This window comes from Stegodyphus dumicola, chromosome X1 (assembly GCF_044657685.1).
Source record: "Stegodyphus dumicola isolate Sdum_Otavi_A_Nest chromosome X1, ASM4465768v1".
Lineage (NCBI taxonomy): Eukaryota > Metazoa > Arthropoda > Arachnida > Araneae > Eresidae > Stegodyphus > Stegodyphus dumicola.
The window spans coordinates 22,760,844-22,784,851 of NC_140780.1; the positions used below are offsets into that span (position 1 = coordinate 22,760,844).

General features: G+C 35.0%; 1 protein-coding gene across 2 annotated transcripts in view; it reads right to left on the reverse strand.

Moving 5' to 3' along the window:
• LOC118187434 (DNA (cytosine-5)-methyltransferase 3B-like) overlaps window positions 1-24,008 on the reverse strand; it is a 487,890-nt gene that overhangs the window by 98,008 nt on the left and 365,874 nt on the right. The window contains exons 1-2 of one of the 2 annotated variants that reach the window (XM_035357651.2): window positions 14,408-14,470; window positions 8,627-8,710 (exon numbers count right to left, since the gene is read on the reverse strand). In XM_035357651.2, the coding sequence (XP_035213542.1) occupies window positions 8,627-8,710 (84 nt within the window). In that variant the 5' untranslated portion in view covers window positions 14,408-14,470. Of the gene's footprint in view, window positions 1-8,626; window positions 8,711-14,407; window positions 14,471-24,008 lie in introns of those variants that run through there. The other variant, XM_085807194.1, reaches the window with a different exon arrangement.

Below are 24,008 nucleotides of genomic sequence, written 5' to 3' on the forward strand. Positions count from 1 at the left end.
AGTTCTGTAAAAGCTATAAAATGTAACTTTATATGATCAACTGGTGGTCCCTACAACTATATATACAGTAACAGTTTATACTCCGAATAACAATTTAACCATAATATTTTGACTCCTATACGACAAAAATAGACTGAGATATTTAATTTAAATTTGTGTATAATTAAACATAAAATACCAGTTTAGAAAAAAGTTTCTGATATTAACAGATTATGTGATTAGGAAACAGCCTGTCAAGAAAAGTAGAAACAGTACAGTAGCCAACTCGTAACATCTGCATAAATTAAAAATATTTCCAGTTTAATTATTTGATGATGATTCTTAAGTAATAAAACTGGATGAAAAATATTGATAATAATATATTTTTAGCATATGAAAACAAATTACTTACATGAGAATTTTTCTGCAATACCATAAATAAAAAAAAATTATGCATTTAAAAAAACTACGCAGAGTAAATCACAAAAAGTCACCCACTGGCATTAAAGTTAAAAAAAAAAAAAAAAAAAAAAAAAAAAAAAGCTTCAACTTATTCTAATTCATACTTTAACTGAACCCTAAAGGAAATCTAAAATATGGTTTTAAAAATCCCATATTTTAAAGTCAAATATCTGTCAATTTTTGTTGCATAAGAGTCAAACTTTTTGTGTTTAAATTTTTATAATAGGTACAAATGTATTCTAAACATAAGTATATGGGCAATGGTACCATAAAAAAAGTTAAATTTCATATCTTTCACTAACCTGACTTTTTTTCATATTTAAAAGTGCTAAAATATGAATACAGTATGAAGTCCAAAATCTGGGTGCCCATTACCTGGAATGACTTTAATATATGGACCTGCGTACCACCAGCGCATGCAAGACACACACACACACAAAAAAAAATCCTTCCTTTCCCATTACAAAATGGGGATGGAAAATACTTTAAAATAAGCAGGTGTACCATAAATATGATTTTTCTTCAGACTAACTGATATTCTTGCATGTCATTCTCAAACACCTGCTGGATAAGCAAAGCCAGGACAGCCGAAGACAGACTATTGACATATTGTACTTGAGAATTTTCATGTATGTGTGTGTGGGGGAGCCACAATGTTGGCCATGATCACATTTTCAGCTTTTGAGTGGTTGTCAGAGTTAGCAATTTCCTATCTTACCCAAAACAATAAGTGAAGCCCCAAACTGCCACGCCTACATATCTTATTAGATTTAAACTGATGATCTAAATTCTGGAATCGCCAAAATCCCTAGGGTTCCAGATCTCTAACTTTGGAGTGTATTAGCATCATTCAACAAATTTTTATAACTGGAAGTAAATACCTACAACTAACAACTGCGAAAATAAATGGATGTTCTAAGGAGTTTTGTGGACACAGTTTATACACACATAAAATGCATAATAGAGTGCTTAAACACCAAAGTAACTTTTGAATCAGAGTTGTGGAAATTGCATCTACCTATATTAAAGAAACTGTATTGTATAATACAATTCTAATAGTGACCCTCCTAGATGCATATGTTGGAAGTCAGTGATCGTACAGAGAAAATTATGACTGATAATGGAAAAAGGCAGTAGCACACATTTAAGTCATTTATTCAGCATGATATCCATTATGTATAAGAATAACTTAATAGAAGTCCTGTAATGAAGATCCCTTTGAACCCGATCACCAGCATGTGTTACATCATAAGAAAAATGCCATGGACCTTATAAGAAATAGACTAACCCAAACGGGTTTTCTCCCTCGTCTGAGGCATTGTCGGCACCTTGATCACATCCAGAGGAATAGAGACGACTTGCAGAAATTTGACAGTGGTTACCTATTGCAGCGCGTATAATTGTCAAGAAAAAGCTGGTTGTGCCTCATTTCACAAATTAGAATTTCTACATATTTTTATTTTTAGTAAAAGTACATATTTTTATTTTTAGTATTTTAGTAAAGTAAAGATGTTTGTACAAGAATTACGCGTGAAAAAATGCACGAAATGCAGTAAAAAGTGCTTTAATGAGATATATTAACCTTTTGAGGCCGGGGCTTTGGAAGCAGTAAAAGCTACCAAAGGACGGGGAACCTTGAACTGAATGCTTTCCCCCCTTTAAGAAATCACCACCTATTTGCAACAAAGATTCTTGTGTGTAGTTTAATGGATTCTCAGAGGGGTGCATCTATGTCGCAAAAGAAAGACCTTTGAAAGAGATAAGGGGTTAAAACCCTAGGGACGTCAAATTTGACATTTCACCCCACTTTTCAACCTGAAAAATAGGGGAAAAAGACATGGCCACTAAAGTGGACAACCCCGTCTTTTCAAAGAGAGGACTCTATGGCCACTATAATGGCCATCCCGTCTTCAAAAGGTTAAATCCTATTTGGAAAAAACTGTGGTTTTCATAATCTCATCACTATACAACGTATCACATTTAATATTTAAAAAGAGTTATGTGATACAAATGCCATAGGTTTCAATGTTAAAGTAAACCAGACCGTCCCTACTCTTTCTTGCCGACATGTCGGTGACGCACGCCCCGCCCACTGGGTTAGTCTATTTCTTATAAAGTCCATGAAGAATGCATATTTACTAATTAAGTAGTAAGCAGAGGTACCACTGGCAGAAGTGACGTCACCAAAAAGGAGTTGTTGGCTGCCATCTTGGAATTGTGTGACAAATGGAAGCAATGTAGACCGGTTTGAATTACATCATGCATGATAGTTTTAACTTTTGTGGCAATGTAAAAATTTTTTTAACAAAATTTTTAAAATTTTTTCATATTATTTTTGCGACAAAGATGTTTTATTTATTTATTTATTTATTTATTGGTTTTAAGGCAACAATCTCTTGAACCATGTGTTTGGAATGACATCAATTTTAATTAATTTTCCTTTAGAATTTTTAACTATTTAAGTTTAATTATTTTTAATCATTTAATCTGCCATCACTTTTAACTGACCATCTTATTATTTAATATTTATTCATTTTAAATTAATTCCATTACTTATTTTAATAACAATACCTTTTTCCGTGAAATTCAAAAAGCTTGGTTTCGAACCTGCCACCTCTGACATGGGAAATGCACACGATACCACAAAGTCATGGTTTTTCCCTCAAATCTGTTATTAGACTGTCCACCAGTGAAAACCGCCATATCACATGGCTGATGACTTGCACACGTGCAAGCCTGTTCCAACATGCCCAAACTGCTTCATCCATCCACATCACCGTTTCACTAATATGCTTTTTATTTCCGCCAATCAGCTTGTTTGTTTCTTGACATAGACACATATTTATTTTGGCTTTTTAATCACTACTTTAACTCGGGGAGCATGCGCACTGCGTGCTCATATTAATTGCATGAGCATATGAACTGGGTCCAAAAGATTTGATTCCTGTTTTTTGAACAAAAAATTGTAAATCTTCAGAAAAAGTGTTACATCTATGCCAATAATAAATTTATGATCAAACTTAGAAAACATGCAAATTAAAATTTTTAATTTCTCCAAATGCTTTTATGAAATAAAATTTCTCAAAGGAATAGAAAATCTTATATATTAGCATAGGGAAAAAATAGTATACTTTTAATTGATATAGATTCTTTATTAACACTATAGACACAAAGAAAAAAATTCAACAACAAATGTTAGCAGCACATTGAACAAACTTTTGCTTAGTCTTCCAAATACAAATATTTTTCCCATTCGGTATAGTGTTTTTCGTTTTTCTGTGCTTTTTTTCTGGGCAAACACTGAATCTTTTTTTTTTTTTTTTTTTTTTTTTCCTTTTGTTTCCGATCACTTTCTTTTCAATAAAGCAATTTATGTCATTCTCACTTCCTTTCTCAGAATCTATATCAGTTTCTGAATGAGTATCATGTGAACTAGAAATTTATGATGACTTCAAACCTCCTTTTTCAATACATTCTTTACCAGTTGATGCATCTAATAACTTTTGCAACATTTCTTCCTTCTAAGATAAATTACGAGACATGTTTGCTGCTTTCTATACTATCACAATTAAACTATATAATAGTAATATGAAGGTACACTAGGTCTAAAAGACCCAATCCGATCTGAATCAAAGTCGCAGCAAAAATACTTCGGAAACATAAAGAGGTTGACCTTAAACATGACTACACTGAACCTCAACAACATATGTAAAATAAGCGTGCTTTAAGAAAGGCTTGTTTAATCACACAGGTCCACTGGATGGAGTGCCTGTGCTCGTGGGTTTAATTTATTCATTGGCCTTTCAAATGCAAGATTTTTCCACATTTTAAATTCTTCTGTTTTATTTTACAAGCATATTTTTTATATTGTTTTCTTTTCCTTCTCATTTTTACTAAATTAAATACATTAATTTTTTCATCCCATGTTTATACTTTTTGAAAACGTAAATTTTACTTTTAATTTTCACAAATTAATGTTCGTTTCTACAAAAGTAAACTTATTTTTTACATTTCTTTTCACTTTTTTATTTCACAGAATTTTCCCCCCTTTTTTACTTTAAAAAAGTTTTTATGATTCACTTTTTTATTTTTACAAAATTTATATTTATTTTCACATGTTTAAGCTTTCCTTTTCATTTTTTATTTCAAAAAAGTTCTTTATATAATTTTTCATTTTATTTATTTTACAAAAGTAATATTTATTTGTATAATTATTTTTTCACTTTTCTGTTTTCACAAACAAAATTTTTATTTCTATTTTCTTTTTGTATTTTACTTTAAAAGCAAATTTTAATTTTTTTTTATTTATTGATTTTTTTGTTTTTTATAAATACAAATTTTTTTATAGTTCTAAAAATTTTTTTTGTCACATTTTTATTTTATGCTCAACTTTTTTTTAAAATACTTACTACATTTCCAATTCTCCAAAAGCAAACTTACATATATCTGGTTGTAATGACAGTTTTAGCCAAAAAACATTCTTAATAAAGTTAGGGGAAGAAAAAAAACATGAAAAGCTGTACCTTTAGTGCAGGTGGTAATCAATACCCAAATTTATGATTTTCTGCCAATGCTTTGGTAGTTTTTCAAAGGCTTCAGTCCAGAAATTTGGTGCCCACAAACACAAAAACATATCAACCTCATTTCTAACATCCTGTGCAGAATGGAAGGCAGCACCAGCGAAATGTGGCTGCAGGTGTGAAAAAAGGTAGAAGGGTGAGGCAAAAGATCTCATTCGAGTGCATACAGAGTCCAGCCGGTGAATGCAGACACATTCTTGCATTATCTTGATGGAACATTACCTTTTTGCACCAGAACTCAGTTCAACATTTTTCCTTGATAGCGGCATCAACTTGGACTAATACCTCGCTGTACACCTTACTATTGAGAGTTTTAGCTTTTCCTGGATACTAGTTGTGGATTATAACAACAGCAATCCCACCAGATAGAAAGCAAGATCTGTGCTAGTGAAATTATGCTTTGTGACACTACTGAAGGGCTCACCGGGCATTGACTAACTCTCTTTTTGGACTCTGTTGTTGAATTCACTTTCCATCACAAGTGATGATCCAGTTCAAAATTTTGTCCTTGTGTTGATATTTGAGCAGATTAGTGCAGGCCTGAACACAACTGCCCTTATCTGATTGAGACAGCTCATGCGGCAATCAGCAATTGAACTTATACAATGCATAGCAATTTAAAATTTAATTTATGCAATGCATAGTGTGACTAATGGAATGGTGATAATGTCTAACTCCATAGCAAGCTCTCGAGTGGTTGCATAGTGATCTTCTTTCCCAAGTTCTTCCAGGCGGGCCTCATCAGCATCAGTAGGACAGCCAGAGGGCTCTGTTTCTTGAATGTCATAGTCCTTGTTTTTGAAGCTTTGGTACTAAATCTTCACAGTGTCATATGATACAGCATCAGTACCTAAAGCTGTAAACATGATTTGGTGACATTCTGCAGCTGACTTTTCGCAACAGAACTGGAAGTAAATGATGGTTCTAATCTGGTAGCATGATAGTTCCAAGTCAGATACCTTATATTTAATGATAATAAATTACAAATTTCACAACACAGTGTTCTAAAGCAAGTCCCTTTCTTTCAAGTTGTCGGCTAAGTAGGCTAAATTTTTCACGGCATATTTCCAGTCAATGTGCTGTGACACATTGTTTGGGAAGCATTGGCCTAACAAATCATGTTTAAATGTTGTCCATGCTGCCTAAAGATATAATGAACAATGATTTAGTATTTTCCCGTCATAATGCCACTAGTAAATTAAAATTTTTGTAACTCAAAGCTATCAAATTATTTAAATTTTATTATCAACATTACACAGTGAATACTATGATAGCACTTGTTTATTCAGCAAAATATAAAAGCAGATGAGAAAGAAACATGGAATATTATAGTTGAGAATATAGTAAAGAACTGACTTAAGGTAAATAGTCATTATCTTCTCATATCGATACGCAGATGGTGTACCAACGCGTTTTGGGAGGATGTCTTGATGGAACAATCTACATTTTTCATACATCTGTACACTGATTTATGTGTTTTCAGTATCTTGGAGCTTCTGAAATATTTTAGGTTATTTGTGTAAGAGTATATCGAGGTTTTCTCTGCACAATTAATTGGCCACTGAGGACCAGCAGCTTGGCCAACATGATAACCTGACAAATAATACATAAAAATGTTTCAAAAATGCTCAAGTTAACAATTTTCCTTTGAAAGTCCTTCAGTTCTGCTCTTAACTACATATACAACCTTCTGTTTAAAGGAAGAAAAACAAAAGCATCCTTAAAAAATAACCTGATCATCTCGAAATTTTGTATGCAAATGACTAAATTTTCAAGGCCAATGAGTTAGCTTCACACATTTCTACACGCTCATCTATAGTGCACATTTCCATTGTGCAACTAACAGCATCTAAAACAAGTACGGATGGTTTACCTTTTCTCACTATCAGCACTGCAGTTCTCTGATAACGCATTCAATAATGCTGCTACAGCATTATCAAAGACTTTATAGACAGCTGGACAACTCAATAAAAACAGCATAGTAGGGATGCATGAAGCAGGCTGGTCATACTGAACAATATGCTGCCACCTGCCCCATAAGGACATAGTTGTGCAAAGGCACTGGCAACAATGGTTTGCTGCAAAGTACTCATCAGCAGAATCAAGGCACATAAATGTGTGGCAAGATTAGATGACTGTGCAAAAGGCTTTATTGCCCCAATGGCATCACCCTCTGCTATTCAATATGCTACAGCCTCTCTCATACCACCACGGAACATTTCACCATATCAAGGCAATTGGCTGAGGGGTTGCACTCACAGCAACTTTTAAGATGTCTGCCTTTAATCTCATAATGTCGACAGAGTTATCTGTAGTGGTGTCGTAGCTAATTACCATAGCTGCTGACTAACTGGCATTACATAGTATTCAGCAATAAATCCCACTTCAGTCTTGGAGCAGATGACCATTGGGGGTCAAGTGTATGGAAGGGGCACTGCCAGAAATCCTAATCAGGCGCTGTTTTATACAGGCACACAGATACTACCACTGGTGTGATTGTATCTCGTACAATAGCAGGTCAACCCTAGTCATCCTGCATACAACTCTAACAGCTCAACAATATGTTGATGACATCCTGCTGTCCTTAATGTTACCCTTCATGACACAGCATCTTGGAACAACTTTCCAACAGGATAATGCTAGACCCTGGTTCGGATATACTTGAACTGTCTCCGAGCAGTTGACACTCTGTTCAGCTTGGCCAGTATGATGAACTTTTGCCAGTTGAACAAGTATGGGATATGATAGGCTACCAAATTCAGGCACCCCAAAATGTCACAGAGCTGGAGCAACAACTGAGGAATGCCAGGCAGAATGTATTACAAGATGAGATTAGGAATCTTTATCACTCCTTAACTCAATGTTTACAAGCATGCATCGCCACCAAGGGTGTTCAACAGTTACTTATTTGAATTTTCAACATGTCACTGCTAGCCATTGACTGGTCCTATCACCTTGAATTTTTAATCATTTCATTATCTGTGTATGAGAGTTATACGTATTTAATTTAAATAAAAACTATAAGGTATTTCTCCCGCCTTCTTAGCATGCCTTCGTGGTGTAATGGTCAGCACACTGAGCCGGTATTTCAGAGGTCAGTGGTTCGAGTCCAGGCACAAAGGTGATTGCTAATTTTTCATCTCTCTGTCTTTCAAAAAATTCTAATGTTTCTGCAAAACAGTCACTTTTTTTTTTTTTTTTTCCTCAAATGATTGTATATAAGGCAGTGTTTATAAAATAAAATTAAAAAAAAAAACTGTTAAGAGGTACCAGTAAAAACTGTGTTGTTCGTGTAGCCTTTTCAGTGTCGGTACTCTTCCTAGTGTGCTATTACAAAAATATTTGCATCCCAGTGTTTCTTCCATAAATATTCAGAGTTAAAATTATTTACTATAGAGTTAAAATTATTACTATTCTCAAAATTACTTTACTGGACTAAATAATGACTGATAAGGTTTCACACCTTTCAACAGAAATATAGCATCTTTATAGATAGAAAATTTAAATTATTTTAAGAAATAATTTAAATTTTCTATCTATAAAGATGCTTTTCAAATTACTTGCATATTATTTATTTTTAGTTAAATATATTTTAAACTACTTACACTGTCCTGCAATTTGAGATTTCCTAGTTTCATTTTACTTTTACAAACTTTTGTCAATGAACTCCTTCTTTCAGAATTAGACATCTAAATAATTTAACAATAAATTAATATTTATGAACAGTTTTTAACATTAAAATAATTAATGCACATTTAATCAGTTAAATATTTCATATTCCAAATTGTTTACAAATAAAAATGTTAAGAAATACAATTTATATAAATACGTCTCAGAGGTACTTTAAATTTATCGATTATCTCCAGTCACATTTTCTTGACGACTTTTGTAGTGAGAAAAGAGAACTGGTTAGAGTTGATTGAATGATGTCCCTTGTATTATATCAAAATTGTTTCATTTATGGTAACCTGAATAGTTGAATGTTATAGAAACCCTATTATGATGTAATTGGCTGCATGATTGCCATAAATTTTGAATGACGGGAACAAGATTTGTAAGGGTTTGTGGTGTGTATTGGAAGTACAAGCTTTGTTTTGTGGTTTAGACAGTAGATTGGCTGAATGTCATAAGATTAGTTTGAAGTTTCTGTACGATTTGGAACAAAAAGGAAAAAGCACATTATTAACTGGTGTGTAAATGAAGGTTTACTTAGTAGCCATTATAAGTGTTCTGTTTATAGGAAGGAAATGCATATGGTTCAACGTCGGAGGATACCGGCACTATGGAGGATATTTTTTACTCTTATTTTTGTAAATTTATGGGGCGACGCTGATATACAGATTCCAGTTCAGATAATTTTAGTAAGTTTTTGGATGCTGTTAAGTAATTTTGTGTGCCACAGACTGAAGGACTCAACAATTTGTAAATAAGGTAAGTGGATATTTGCTTTGTGTAGTGCTAAGATGCATAAGATGAATTTCCATTTTTATGTTATTTTACTATTTGATTTAAAATGTACTTTATTGAGATTATGTATTTTTTGTTTGGCTCTACTGTAGAACTTTGACTTTTAAGCTTCTTTGACTTTTTAAGTGCAAATAGATGAATGTGTACACGGACAAAATCAAGGGAGTGCACAGTACCAAGTCTGTGCAATTCTCCGATTTTTTTAAAGTGAAAATAGGTCGATGCATACATGGATAAAGTCAAGAAAATGCACAATGCCAAGTTTGTGCAATTCTCTCGTTTAAGTGAAAATGGGTCAATGCGTACGTGGATACCGAATTTGTGCAATTCTTTGACTTGTTAGTTTTTCTTTGTGTAGCGGCAATTTTTTCTTTGATTTGTTATTTTGTCTTTGTGTAGCAGCGATTTTTTTGCACAAAAAAATCGCTGCTACACAAAGCCAAAATAACATGTCAAAGAATTGCAGAAACTCAGTATCCATGTACCGCCAATTTTTGCCAAGGGGCACCCATAAAAATAAAAATATTTGGTACTATTCGGTTTCGAGGGCCGTAAAAAAATTGCAGCGAAAGTGTACGCGCAAAAGCGCCAAATCTAGCAAACTCGCCCATTTAACAGCGCGCCAAATCTAGCATACGTGCTGATTTCAGATTGCGTAAGTTTATATAGTTCTATATTTCTTAAGACGCCATTGAAATACTAGTTTAATTTTTAAATCCTTTTTTGATATCCTACGGATTTAACAATTTGGGAATTGCCCATGACGAAAAGTCGGCAATAGAATTTTGGGTAAAGTGCAGAATCATCCACCGCTTGACGCGTTTTTAAGAACTGCACATACTCGGTATCCATGTGCACATCTACCTATTTTCACTTAAAAAAAAAAAAAAATCCGAGAATTGCACAAAAATGGCACTGCGCACACCCTTGACTTTATCTATGTACACATCGAGCTATTTTCACTTTAAAAGTAAAAGAAAACTGACAAAAATGCAATTGTTTTTACCCTTGTAAAAGCGGCGAACAAATAAGTGAGCGATTCTGCACTTTACCGAGAATATTTTCAAAGAAAAGGCATCATTCATTATAGAAAATTACGTTTGAACAACCAACGAGATGAAATTATGCTTTAGCGTTAAGTCGGTAGCGAAATAGCGATGCAGGCATCCATTCAGTTATGTTTAGCAATTTTTATATAACTTATAATAATGATTTAAAATAGTTATTTACTCTTATGCTTCCATTCAGTTTCATCTAAATTAAAACATCAATCTTAAATAGTTATTTACTATTATACTTCCTTTCTTGCCGCAATTATTAGGGTTGCCGCAATTATTTTTGGCAGCATTGGCATCAACAATAGTTTGGCGATTTTTTACGGCCCTCGAAACCGAATAGTACCAAATATTTTTACCAGAGATCCTTACTACCATATACATTCATTTCTGTTTTACTAATTTTTCTTACAATCTTCAAGTGTTTTTATTTGTGATCATTATCATATTATATTTTTCTACAGTTTTCAGTTAAGCAAATCTAGAAGCTAAGCTGTTTTTCAAGTGTTTGGTACACTTTTAAGATAAAAACTTGTTGAAACAGAGACACACTAAAATTAATTTAAGTAAAGAAAACATAAGAGAGTGCATCATAAAGGACTAAAAACAAATATCCAGTCTTCAAGTTAAGAACAATTTCAGGAGTAATGGAACATGCTTTGCGAATGTGCTATGGTTTATTATGAAATTATACCCATCAAATAATATAAAACATAACTTGATACATAATCATGAACAACAGCCAACTGACATCATTACCTATGTAAAATTGCCATAGGTTAGAGTAGATTTAAGGGTGTCCCTTGTATTATCGCTAAGTTGTTGTTTCATTTATCGCCAAGTTGTTGTTTCATTTATGGTAACCTGAGTAGTTGAATACTATGGAAACCCTATTATGACATAATTGGTTGCGTGACTGCCGTCAATTGGAAATGTGGGAAAAGATTTGGAAAGTGTGTGTCGGATTTTTGGATAAGAAGTACGTTGTTATTTTGTGGTTTACCTGGTAAAATGGCTGAATGTGGTAAGATAATTTGAAGTTTCTGTATGAATTGGAACGAAAGGGAAAAAAGCATTAATTCACTGGTGTGTAAATGAAGGTTTACTTACTAGTCATTATTAAGTGTCCTGTTTGTAGGAAGAAATTGTGTATGGTCGAACGTCGGACGATATCGGGACTACGGAGAATATTTTTGTGACTTATGTGGTTACCCCAGTATACAGATTCTTGTTCAGATAATTTTATGAAGTTTTTGGATGCTCTTCAGGAATTTTGTTTGACAGAAGACACATAAATTTGTAAATAAGGTAAGTGGATATTTCCTTCCTGTAATGCTAAGATGAATTTTTTTCTTTTTTTACGTTATTTCATTGTTTGATTAAAAATGTGATTTATTGAGATTATATATTTTCTGTTGGCTTCTCCTTTGACTTTTTAAGTGAATATAGATCGACATGGACAAATTCAAGGGAGTGCCCAATGCCTAGTTTGTGCAATTCTCTGATTTTTTTCAAGTGAAAAGAGGTCGATGTGTACATGGATAAAGTCAAGAGAGTGTGCAATGCCAAGTTTGTGTAATTCTCTGATTTTTTTTAAGTGAAAAGACGTCAACCTGTACATGGATACCGAGTTTGTGCAATTCTTTGACTTGTTATTTTGGATTTGTGTAGCGGCGAGCTACAAAAATCACCAATTATCGCCAAGGGACACCTTTAAATATATTTTTACCTTGCCATACTATTGGTTGAAAGAGAAAACTACAAGATAAGAGAGAAATACATTTGTAGAAGGTCAATGAGCAAAAGGTTAATTACTAAACGAAAGAACTTTGCTAGGAGATTGCTACTAGAACAATGAATTGAATGGCAGTATTTACCATAAAACAATTACTTCTTAAACTGAAATGAAAAAAAAAAAAAAAAAAAACTACACTGCATGCAATTACAGACAAAATGGTAGAGAGCTTAATAATATGTAGGAACACCTACATTCATTAATGTGATGACGATACACCTTTTGTTATCAAAAATGCTGGGAAGAAACTGATTTGAAATAAGCATAAGCCAGGATTAAAAATGAATCCTAAATTTAATTTTCTTCTCAATTAAATGTTTGAAATTATTGGCACTTGTGAATTGCACTACCTGACATTTTCTTGGTAATAGTATTATGGTAACAAAACATCTTCAGTCACATTTGGGCAATCCTACCTGCTATTATTTACCTCTAATTTGTGAATCAATGGGACATCGATGTTCTGATCTTTCAGTACATCATTCTTTACTTTAGCAGTTAATCATTAATGAATAAAGATAAGTGAATATAGCTTTGGGAATTGAAAGAAATCTAGTTTACAAAGCAGAAGCTACATATTTCTTTTAAGAATTTAATAACCTTAATAAAATATAAACTTGCAGAAACAGCCACATCATGAATCTAGGCATAGCGGAGTTCCTATCATGTAAACACTTGAAAGTGTTTGAATATGATTATGGTGGGAATAGGATTGTGTTCTCTATCACAAACAATTCTTTCATAAAATCACTTGGTAATATTTCATTTTTTTATGTGCCACCGCAAGTAAATATAAGTATTTTTCTTTTTAACATTTTTAAGAATTGCACATACACGATATCCATGTACACGTCTACCTATTTTTACTTAAAAAAACATCCCAGAATTGCACAAAAATGGCATTGCGCACACTCTTGACTTTATCCATGTACACTGCTAAAGTCCTAGCTAGTAACCTTTATTGCCTTACCAAAATGTCGCCAAACTACCTGTTACCATATTCCAAAGATTAGCCAGATAATCATATCATAACTTGACATAAACTAATGAAATATGTATTAAAATGACCACCAGACAGTTTATTTTCCTACTGAAATATTTTAGGTACTATATATATCGCTAAGGAGTTAACTTTTAAATTTTTATTTTAAGAACAAAAAAGTAAATCAAAAACATTAGTTAATTCATTTTTTATTATTAATTTTTTCCAGCATAGCGTAATTTGTTATAGAAGCTACATTCCATGTTTAATGATTAATCACATACCAATAATTGAATACTAATTTTTTTCAGTTTTTGTCTATGCAGCTGATAACTTCTAATGTATCAGAATTTAAATGGTTTTAAAGATATATAATTAACAATGACATAGTGCTTACTTTTCCTAATGCAGCTGGTAAATTTCAAACTTTGAAACTTAGAATTACCAAATCATTTAATCTTAAGTATGAGCATCACACAATAATCATTATGACTGCATTTAGTGACACCTTGTTTAAGACAAAGTAAGTATTATTGCAGCAGTAGAAAAGCTAAAAATTCCTAACATTTTAGCTATAAAGTCAATGCATAACAAATCTTTTTTATTTCTTTTTTTTAATCAGAAAATTCGTACGCAGTAAACAGAACCGATTCTTGCGAATAGCCATGTTTGTAACTAGAGGCAAACTTTTAACCATTAATTTAAGAATTAATTCGTCAAAAATGTTCTGACAATTGTATGTTTTTATTAATTGTAATTTTGAAAAGAAGACATAAAAAAATTACCGATAAGTTTCTAGTGAAAATTTACAGTTTACCGTTACTCAAAAAACTACTTCATACCGTTCAAAAAGACTTTAAAAATTAAATTACACAAGCTACAATCTATGGGCTCAAATACTAGTCCGCTTCAGGTTTTAAATTTTGTCACACGAGTCCATGTGCTACAGTACCGTGTCACACGCGAAATAGAGAAAAGAATGTTTTTCATTTTTGATAGCAATAATTATTGCTTTTAATTAACTGAAAATAATTAATACTATGCCTTCGAAACAATAAAGCACTACATTAAGTAAGTAACAATTTACCTTTCTACCACATTTAGGAGGATACGCACATAACAGAAACAATAGCGAAGCGTCTGCTAGAAATAGTTCGTAATGCCAGATCCAACTGTGAAACATACAATAGTTAACGCATACAATAGTATGTAACATGAATGAATATATTTTTCTTCCAAAAAATAGTAAAATTTATTAGAAGGATATGGAAGTAATTACCTCCCTCTGATTTTTGTTCATTTATTATTATACTATGAAGCTGTTGGAGTTCCGTGGAGGATTTGCGTTTTCATTTGTAGAGAAGAGACTTGAAATTTATGAGGTGGTGTGGTGTGATGTATTTAATTACGGCAAAGCACACTAGGGCTATCTGCTTAAGGGGAGGGATGCCTTCGTGGAGGACTTTCTAAGGAAAACTGGCTCGTATACACGTTACACATGGGGAAAACCGCGAAAACACCCATGCAGCCAGCCCGTTCGCGGGATTCGAACCTCGGACCGAACTACCAGTGTTCAGCGACTTTACCGCTCGACCGCTGGTGGGCCCTGAAGTTTATGAGCAGTATTTGTAATTTCAATTAGCAGGAGAAATGATAGTGTTCAATTCATAGTTTCCCCTTAATCGAAATAAGTTTAGCTACGATTGAAGTTGCAATTACAAGGAAATATAAGCAGTGGAAATGCCAGACCCTATCTCATTTGAACATTTTGCGACCTTTGAACCGGACATGACACTTATTACTTTTTAAAAAAATAATTAATGATTTGGAGGTTTTCGTGGAATGTGAATCGGTAACAACTGAGGATTCGGATATTTTTCAATTAAAACAGTAAGAAAAGAAATGAAAAGTGACAAAAAGTAGCACACTATGTCAGAGGTCACGTGATGTCATAGTTTGTAACATCATAGTTACTCATGGAGATAAGAACAAAAGGAGGCACCACCCTCCCACTACGAGACCTTTTCTCAGTTTTCTCTTCTGAGATTTTCTTCCACGTCCGGAATTCTTTATGTTATGCGCCCTTGGGCTTTAATTCCAACGTTGCTCCTCGCAATAGTTCAGTCAATTATAGATGATTCTAAGTCCACTATGAGACCTAAATTATAACAGCAGGGATACAGTTGGCATTGCAGCCAGCTATTCGCGGCTCACAGCGGAACTTGGAATCATTACGAGAAGCCGAGAAGTTTCATGCTGCAATATCACTGATGAAATTTTCAGAAAATGAAGACTAAGCCTGTGTTCCACCTGAAAGACCAGCTAAATCGTATATTAGGGCATTTCTGAACTTCACGTTTCAACACTTCAACTTTCTTCAACGCTAGTGAGGAAATTCACGGCTCGAACGTTTTTCACAGATGAAATCATAAGCTCCCAACTCATGTACACTCATGACCATAAATTAAGGATAATGCAAAATCAGGCAAAGGAAGAGTTAGAAGCAAAACAAATTTGACTTATTTGTAAAGCTTATTTATTAAACAAAAGGTAAAGAGGAAAACAAGATGTTACAATGTTTGATATTATTAAAAAATTAGCGATTTTTTCTCCCTGGAGCAAATTACAAAAAAAAAAAAAAAAAAAAAAAAAAAAAAAAAAAAAAAAAAAAAAAAAAACCTATTTACAAAAACCAATATTACATGGTTGCTATGATTGTTAATACATCGAATGTCCTCCAGACGATGCAATACGGTCCGTACAACGCCTAGGCATGCTGAGTATCAAATTATCGATCTGATCTTGGGGGATATTACATCACTCAAAAACAATGCTCTCCGAAGTTCCGGTAGACATGTAGGAGGTGGTTGACGGGCTGCAACTCGTCGGCCAAGCATGTCCCACACGTGCTCTACTGGATTCAAGTCCGGTGAGAATGCTGGCCAGTCCATACGGGTCATATCCTCCGATTGAAGGCATTCGCTTACGATGTTTGCACGGTGAGGACGGGCGTTGTCATCCATAAACGCAAATTGTGCGCCCATGGCGCCTCGAAATAAACGTATATGTTGTTCCAGAATGACGTCCCGACAGATTTGGCTTGTCATGGTTCCAATTTGAACATGCAGGTCAGTTCTGGAACACAGAATAATTGCACCCCAAACGAGCACTCCTGCAACACGGTAACGGTGTTGTTCAATGATGTTTTCTTCGTGGTAACGGGTACCCGGAGCTCTCCATATGAAAGTCCGGCGAGAATCAGACCTGCAAGCTAAACCTGGACTCGTCGGAAAGCATCACACAAGCCCACTGTTGCGGTGTCCACAATGCATGCTCTCTACTCCAGGCTAACCGCAAGCGACAGTGAGTTGCAGTAAGTGGAACGCATCTGACAAGTCTACGAGCATATAGACCAATCTGTCTTAAGCGTCTGTATACGGTCTGCCTTGAAATTGTCGTACCACTGGCTGAAGAGAGCTGACGAGACAGGTCTGAGGCTGTGCTCCGCCTGTTTCTTTTGCAGTAACTGCCAAATACCGGTCCTCATTCGGGGTTGTAACTCTGGAGCGACCTGTGCTGTAACGTCTACTCACATTACCATCATCTTGGAATCGTTGCCAAAGCCTGGAGATGACACTTTGGGCAATTCCAAGTTCGTCTGATACTTCCAGTTGGGTACGCCCACATTCCAGACGGTCGATAATTCTACCACGTAAAAAAATCATCCAAAAGCGTCCTTTGTGTCATAACTATTCGGTTATTGCACTGAAATTCTTATAAAGCGCCTGCGAACAATTTTACTTCTTTGCCTGTATTCCTTATATATCACTCTCTTACACTCTCGTCATTGTGACGTACCATCGGTGTCATCTGGTTACTTCCTGAAATTTGCATATGATTCTTGAAGATATGTGTAGTGATTTTACAGGGGATATATTTATTTTAGAGTTTGATTTCCGCGTGACTCCGAATTATCCTTAATTTATGGACATGAGTATACTTCAAGTACTTGTCCAAGCTTCGCCTTAATGGCGCGGCGATTTTTCGCCTTCGACTTTAAAATAACCAACTTCTCAGGGCATACTTAACGATAAATAGTCAAAGCAAGGTTAGCAAGGCTTCGCTTCTTTAGATTATCATATTAAATTATATGAAAAAAATATATAATTTCACTAAAATTATTTACATATGCACAAAATACGTAAGAATAATTTCTTCGCAATCAGTTCTTTCTATATTTATTTTCCGAAATCGTTGTCAAAGACCCCAGTCTTTCCTATCCAATGGGATTTCTTAAATAAATTTAAATTTGTTTCAAAACACAAAAAAACGTTTTTCGCTGGCCAAACGGTTTAGTGGTTACAGGAGCCTACTACGGTACCGAAAGGGCCATGTTCGAATCCCGGAGAAGGCATGGATGCTTGTAAATGTATAGTGTCTTTGTGGCATGGGGACTCTCTAAATATATGGCGAGCCGAAAGTCCTCTCGTATGGATTGGTGGTAGGGCAGAGGAGTGGGGCACTTCCTCAAAATTGGGGTGGAAGTAGAAGGTCCAACCCCCTAGAGGCTCTGGCATCCATTCTTCCATTAATTACATGGACAAAACAACAACAAAAGAAGTCATTCCTATTTCTTGTTTACAGGAATAGTTAAGTAAACTCTTAAAACATTTCGTTGTTCGGAACAGAAGATGCAATATTGCTATTTTTTATTTACTTGTACATATCTTTCTGGCTTCTCAAATTTTTCTTTTTTGCCGTTAAAATAAACTTCAACAGTTCATTGTCTAGTTCTTCAGTATCAATACCACTGAAGTGAACTCTCTTTTTATTTCACTTGCATAATCCGATGAGTTCTTTAAATTTTAATGTTTTGTAAAAATATCACTTACTTACTAAAACAGTTAAAGCGTCTTTTACAGATAATTCACGAAATGTTGTCACTTCAATCGCATTCTAAGTTGGAAATTTCATTAAAAATATTTTTAACACTACCAGTGGTCCCATCAGTGGCTTATTGGTTAAGACACCCCTGAATGCTATGAGTTTGATCCTGGTTCAATCCTGCCAAGCGGGCCTGCAGCGGGGATTTTTCCCGTAGGAAACATGAATAATCTGTTTTCCTTGGAAAGTCCTCCGCGAAGGCGTTATCTCCCTTAGACAGATAGCACTAAAGTACTTTGCACATGAACCAAATATAGTCACATAAACCAAACCAAACCTTGCTAGTGTTGAAAAAAGTTTGACTGAATTCAAAATAACAAATAATTAAGATAAGCAAAATGTCCAATTTGGGTGTTCTCGCTTTTTAGCCTAAATTATCTAAGTAAATTAAAATAAAATTTTGCTATAAAAATTACATTTTTAAAATAAATGCTTGAAAAATTAAGACAATACTTTTTTGTATTAACTGCATTTACTACTTATATTTTAAAGATATTTACTATTTTAACAAAATTATCAAAAATTTGTTTTTAACTTTCACGTTTTAAAACTGCTAATTCTTTTAGGGGGGAGTCGCTATTCAATGAAAGACGGCATATTAAGAAGTTCGAGGTAGCGAAAGTGTAAAAATAAGCCACCAGAATGACATTATAGATCCAAAGGGTGATTTTAGAAGCAGGTCAACCACAGTTGGACGTTGCAAGATAGTTAAATGTTGACTGTTCCATGGTAAGCGGGTTTCTAACTCCTGATGCAGCCTCTAGAATACTTACCAAAATTATGACTTCTGCAGATGACCGTATTTGCGACTTTATACGTAGCAGCAGTACTGCAACTCCATCTCAGCTCAGGTTCACACTTAATTTCTGCTACAGCGAGGACACTATCAGCCGTGAAAGTACGCTGATACTACGGTACCGATGAAAGAAGTCTGTATAGGCAACAGACACTATACATCCCGCTTACCTGCCAGCACCGGAAAGAGCGTTTGAACTGGACATGTAGTCATGTAAACTGGACTGAAAATTAGTGGAGCTCTATTTTATTCACTAATGAGTCCTGCTTTGCTCTAGACGTCTTTACGTGTGGATAGAAGTAAACACTTGATTCCTGTCTATCATACAGGAAAGGGATATCTATGCTAGAGGTAGTATTCTGTATATTCTTTAGGTGGGCGCAGAGACCTGTATGTGCTGCTACATAAAATTCTGAATGCTCAGAGGTACAGATACGACATACTGTTCGTTGTTATGCTGCAGCAATTAGCGATGCCTTTATTTTGCAAGCAGATAATACCCTTCCCTCACTGATCTCCTCATACTCTAATTTCTTGCAGAAGAACTATAGTCCAAATGGAAATGCCAACACACTGTCATGATCTTAATCCCATCGAGCAAGTATGAGACGGTCTAAGGATATATGTTGCGGGCCTCAAACTCCCTCCATAAACGATAAATGGGGTTAGAACTGCCTTACATGATCAATGAGCATTGCTGCCCATGCAGTTTATATACAACATCATACATATTATGTATTTACAACATCATAAATGCCATCACAGCATAAGACATCGGTGTCAGGCCTGTACTGGATTTCGGTGTGATCATACTATTGTGAATTCTTTTTAATGTTTAAGTTATTTGTTCGAATTTAGGAGATTTTTATGTTCCTGTTGCTATCACAAAATGTAAATACTCTGTATATCATTTCGTTGGGTTTTTAAGTTACAAGAGGTATAGTTAAATATTTTCACCAAATTTCGTTCACTCTACTTGCATACATTTTGAGTTATCAGTTTTCCATTTGTTGCTTAACTTTTGAAAGCCAGTGTACTGCTGTATATATAAATATAAAAAACTATGACTACAAATTATTATAAGTAATACGGTGTTATATGTGTGTGTGTATTTAATTATGGCAAAGCGCACTAGGGCTATCTGCCTAAGGGGAGGGATGCCTTTCGTGGAGGACTTTCTAAGGGAAACTGGCTCGTATACACGTTACACATGAGGAAAACCACGAAAACGCCCATGCAGCCAGCCCGTTCGCGGGATTCGAACCTCGGACCGAACTACCAGTGTTCAGCGTCTTTACCGCTCGGCCGCTGGTGGGCCTTATACGGTGTTATAATTTAAAACAGTTGCATTGGTTAATACAAAAGTGCACAGGTTTAGATAACATGCACTGCATATAGGGACGCACATTTACCTTCTTGCTTAAAGTGAAAAAATATTTAAGACTTAACTCATTGAACAAATAAAAAAAAAAAAAAAAAAACATTTATTTTACTAGTTAAAACTGCAGCAGTTGCTGAAAATGGATGAAAAGTGAGTATACACGTACAGTATACATATCACGTATACATCGCTCACGCACGCTATACGCTAAGACAGTGTACGTATCACCGAGTCCGATTCTATTATTTTATTTATTATGATCTGAGTATTTATTCGTATTATAAAATAATAACATACATAGTTTATGATTTTTTTAAAATTTATTATTCATTTTTGTTCAATTATTTTTTATTTTTCCTTTGTACTGAAGTCGAACCCCTACGAATTACGGACGTTAGGCGTATGTCATTCAAATTTGCGTATTGGTTAATCTGACACTGCCTCTGATTTATATTTGAGTAGGGAACATTTTTATGACAGCAAGTGCTGATCGAATCTGCATACCGCCTTCATATATATTACATGACATTAAAAAGATTTAAAAAAAAAAACTGAAAGGGAAAAAAAAAAAAGAATGCAGTAAGTTAGTTATGGTAGTTTTAGAACAAGACGATATTTGAATAGTTATAATAAAAGGTGTTTCGATCTTTTAAAATGTTTCACATTTATATTACCATATTTCACACGTTATTTAACAAATCACAAATCATATACGTACATTTAATTGTATGTATAATTTGTCCTGAAATTCAATACTTTACCTTTTTAAAGCTTAAAAAAATATTTGTGTACTGGATATGTGTTGTTACTGGAGAGGTTAGGTGGGGAAGACGAAACGTCCACCAAATCTGCCGGTCTTGGCGGATCTCAAGAATGAATATAAAGAATAGAAATGCTTACTTAACATGTATTTTAATGTAAATAGCGATTATAATATTTGAAATTAGCCAGATTGAATGAATTAAATAAATTATACTGTTCTATTTTCTACTTATTTTTTATTATTATTTTTTTCAGTTGAAACAGGAATAATACTGACTTCAGCAGTTTGACTTAATTGATATAATTTTTGAAAGGAGAATATCGTAACAGTAGGAACTATTTAATTTAAATCACCCTGCTTCAGCATTCTTTTGCTCAGTATCAGTCCTGTTGACTAACTACGAGCTATTGGAATAAGGCTTATACATTCTAAGAATACTGGGTAAATTTTATAAGGTATCAAGAACGCAAGAATGACAGAACGAAATGGAGAATTATTGGTAAGTTGGAGGAAGGCGAATCACAAGTGCAGGTGCCTACAGAGCTAATTGTAACGCGCAGTGTCCTCTGCAATTTGTGGAAACAGTTTCAGGACAGTTGATCCATATTGAGAAGACTTGGATAAGGTCGACCAAGACTCCCAAGAACAAATTAGGATCGTTGTTTGGCATTTTGAATGCCACGAAACAGACTGCTACAGCTTCATGTGTCTCATTTTAGTTGTATGTTGCCACTGGACCCATAGTTTTGCTGTCTTCAGTGGCCAGAAGGTTTCATGAGATAGGACTGTACGCCAGAAGACCCGCTGATTGGGTCCCGCTCACTGCAGCTCACAAGAGAGCGAGTTTAGGATGGTGCAGACAACATGCGCCTTGCACCAGACTTCAGTGGAGCACCGTGCATTATACAGATGAATCGAGATTCAGCCTGGACAATGATTCTCAATGTACCTGTATTTGGAAAGAGCTTGGAACATGATACCATCCCTCCCTGACCAGGGAAAAAGACCATTACTGTGGCTGCGGGTAATGGTGTGAGCAGACCTTAAGTTGGACGGTCGCACACCCCTTCCAATGTTTTAAAAAGGCTCTCTGACTGCCATGAGATAGAGAGGTGATCGTAAAGCCCTATATTCGACTTTTCAGGGTCGCTGTTGGTTCTGAATTCCTGTTAGTGGACGACAACGCTCGTCCACATAGGCTCAGCTGGTGGACGATTATCTGGAAAGTGAGGATATTTGCCGCATGGATTAGCCAACTAGATCTTCTGACCTAAAACTTATAGAGCATGTTTGTGACTCCTTTGCAAGGGGAATTTCATTTCGCCATCTGCCTACGAGAACCATCCGAGAGATGGAAACTGCCTTACTGTTGGAGGGGGATCAAATGCTACAAGGCAGAGTTTTCTGTGTAATGATGAACTTATTGTTAAGGATATTAACTTATGATGATTTATTTTGCTATGATGCTATATTTTGTTCTTTCCGTATGTGAGCAATAAAATCAGATCGAGTTAAGTGTATATAAAATGTATGGGAGGATCAACGTTATATGCACTGCAATGTATGCTAAAGAATTTTAGTAGTAAACAAGTGCAATAACCACTCAAGGGACGATCCTGGCGCTATGTTTCGGCTCTGTGTGGAGGGTCAGTGTGCCTCCCAGATCTTCATTTGGAGATTTGTCCCTCTGGATAGAAGAGGACGCAAGGCTATATTAAATCATATGGCACGTCTGTCTCTGGCGTCAGTCTGTCGGATGAAGTGTTGGTCTTTGATAGCGAATTGTCGTCGTGTATTATCCTCTTGATAGGTGGCTCTAGGGTTCTCTTGATGAGATGGGATAATCAAGTTTTAACACTTGTGTAAAGCAAAGCTGACTAGTCAGAGAGCCAGACACGAATAACAGATGCGAAGGGAACTTGTATTTAGTTGCACCTCCTATTATAGCTACAGATACAAGCCAGCATAATGATGCACGAGGAAAGTTTCCAGTATGATGGCACCATAATGCACATACGTCTGTCATGATATTTCATGAAAGCATGACCCTTCTAAAAAGAAGATATCACTCTATTCGCGCTTTCATGTGCACCGTCCAACGCACTGTTGCTGCGACAGATACCTGTGCTCTGTGCGAACAGACTTGAACAGACAGTTACAACTTTACAGATAGTTAAAGTTAGGCAAAGCAATGGCTGACATATAAAGTATCCGTAACGCTTAAGACTACACCGTACGTATATATATATTTTGACATGCCATACATCGTATTTTCTGTGCTACGGTAAGGTAAGATTCGTATGGCCTGTTCTACAGATATCTGTCCTTTCTCTGATTGATGCGTGGATAAAGATATAAGCCGTCCGACCTGCCTGAAATTACCAGTTCCACATCTGCATGACAGTGATTGCATTTCGACCAATGCGAACACTAGTGTAGTGGTAAAATAGTCACGGTATGCTATTATATTCTTTCACGCCAGGCTCGGATATATGGTAATGTACATTTTATATTTTTACTCGAAGAATATTCTGAACTTATACTCAAATAAAGAAGGAGGAAATTCGATTTCAGTATGGGAATTCCACTCTCTTTCTTGTTTTACACTGATTCTAGGTGCCCTACATACTCCTATTAATTGCGCATGTGCTTTATCGCTAATTATTTTTATGTCCTAACGCGGTCAAACGTTTGCGCAAATTTAATTCGACTGGCTGTCTCTTGCATGGTATTGCAAGTTTAATGGTTAATTGTGTAAGCTGAACGTGGGATTTGATACCTGGAATAATGATTTAGATATTTGA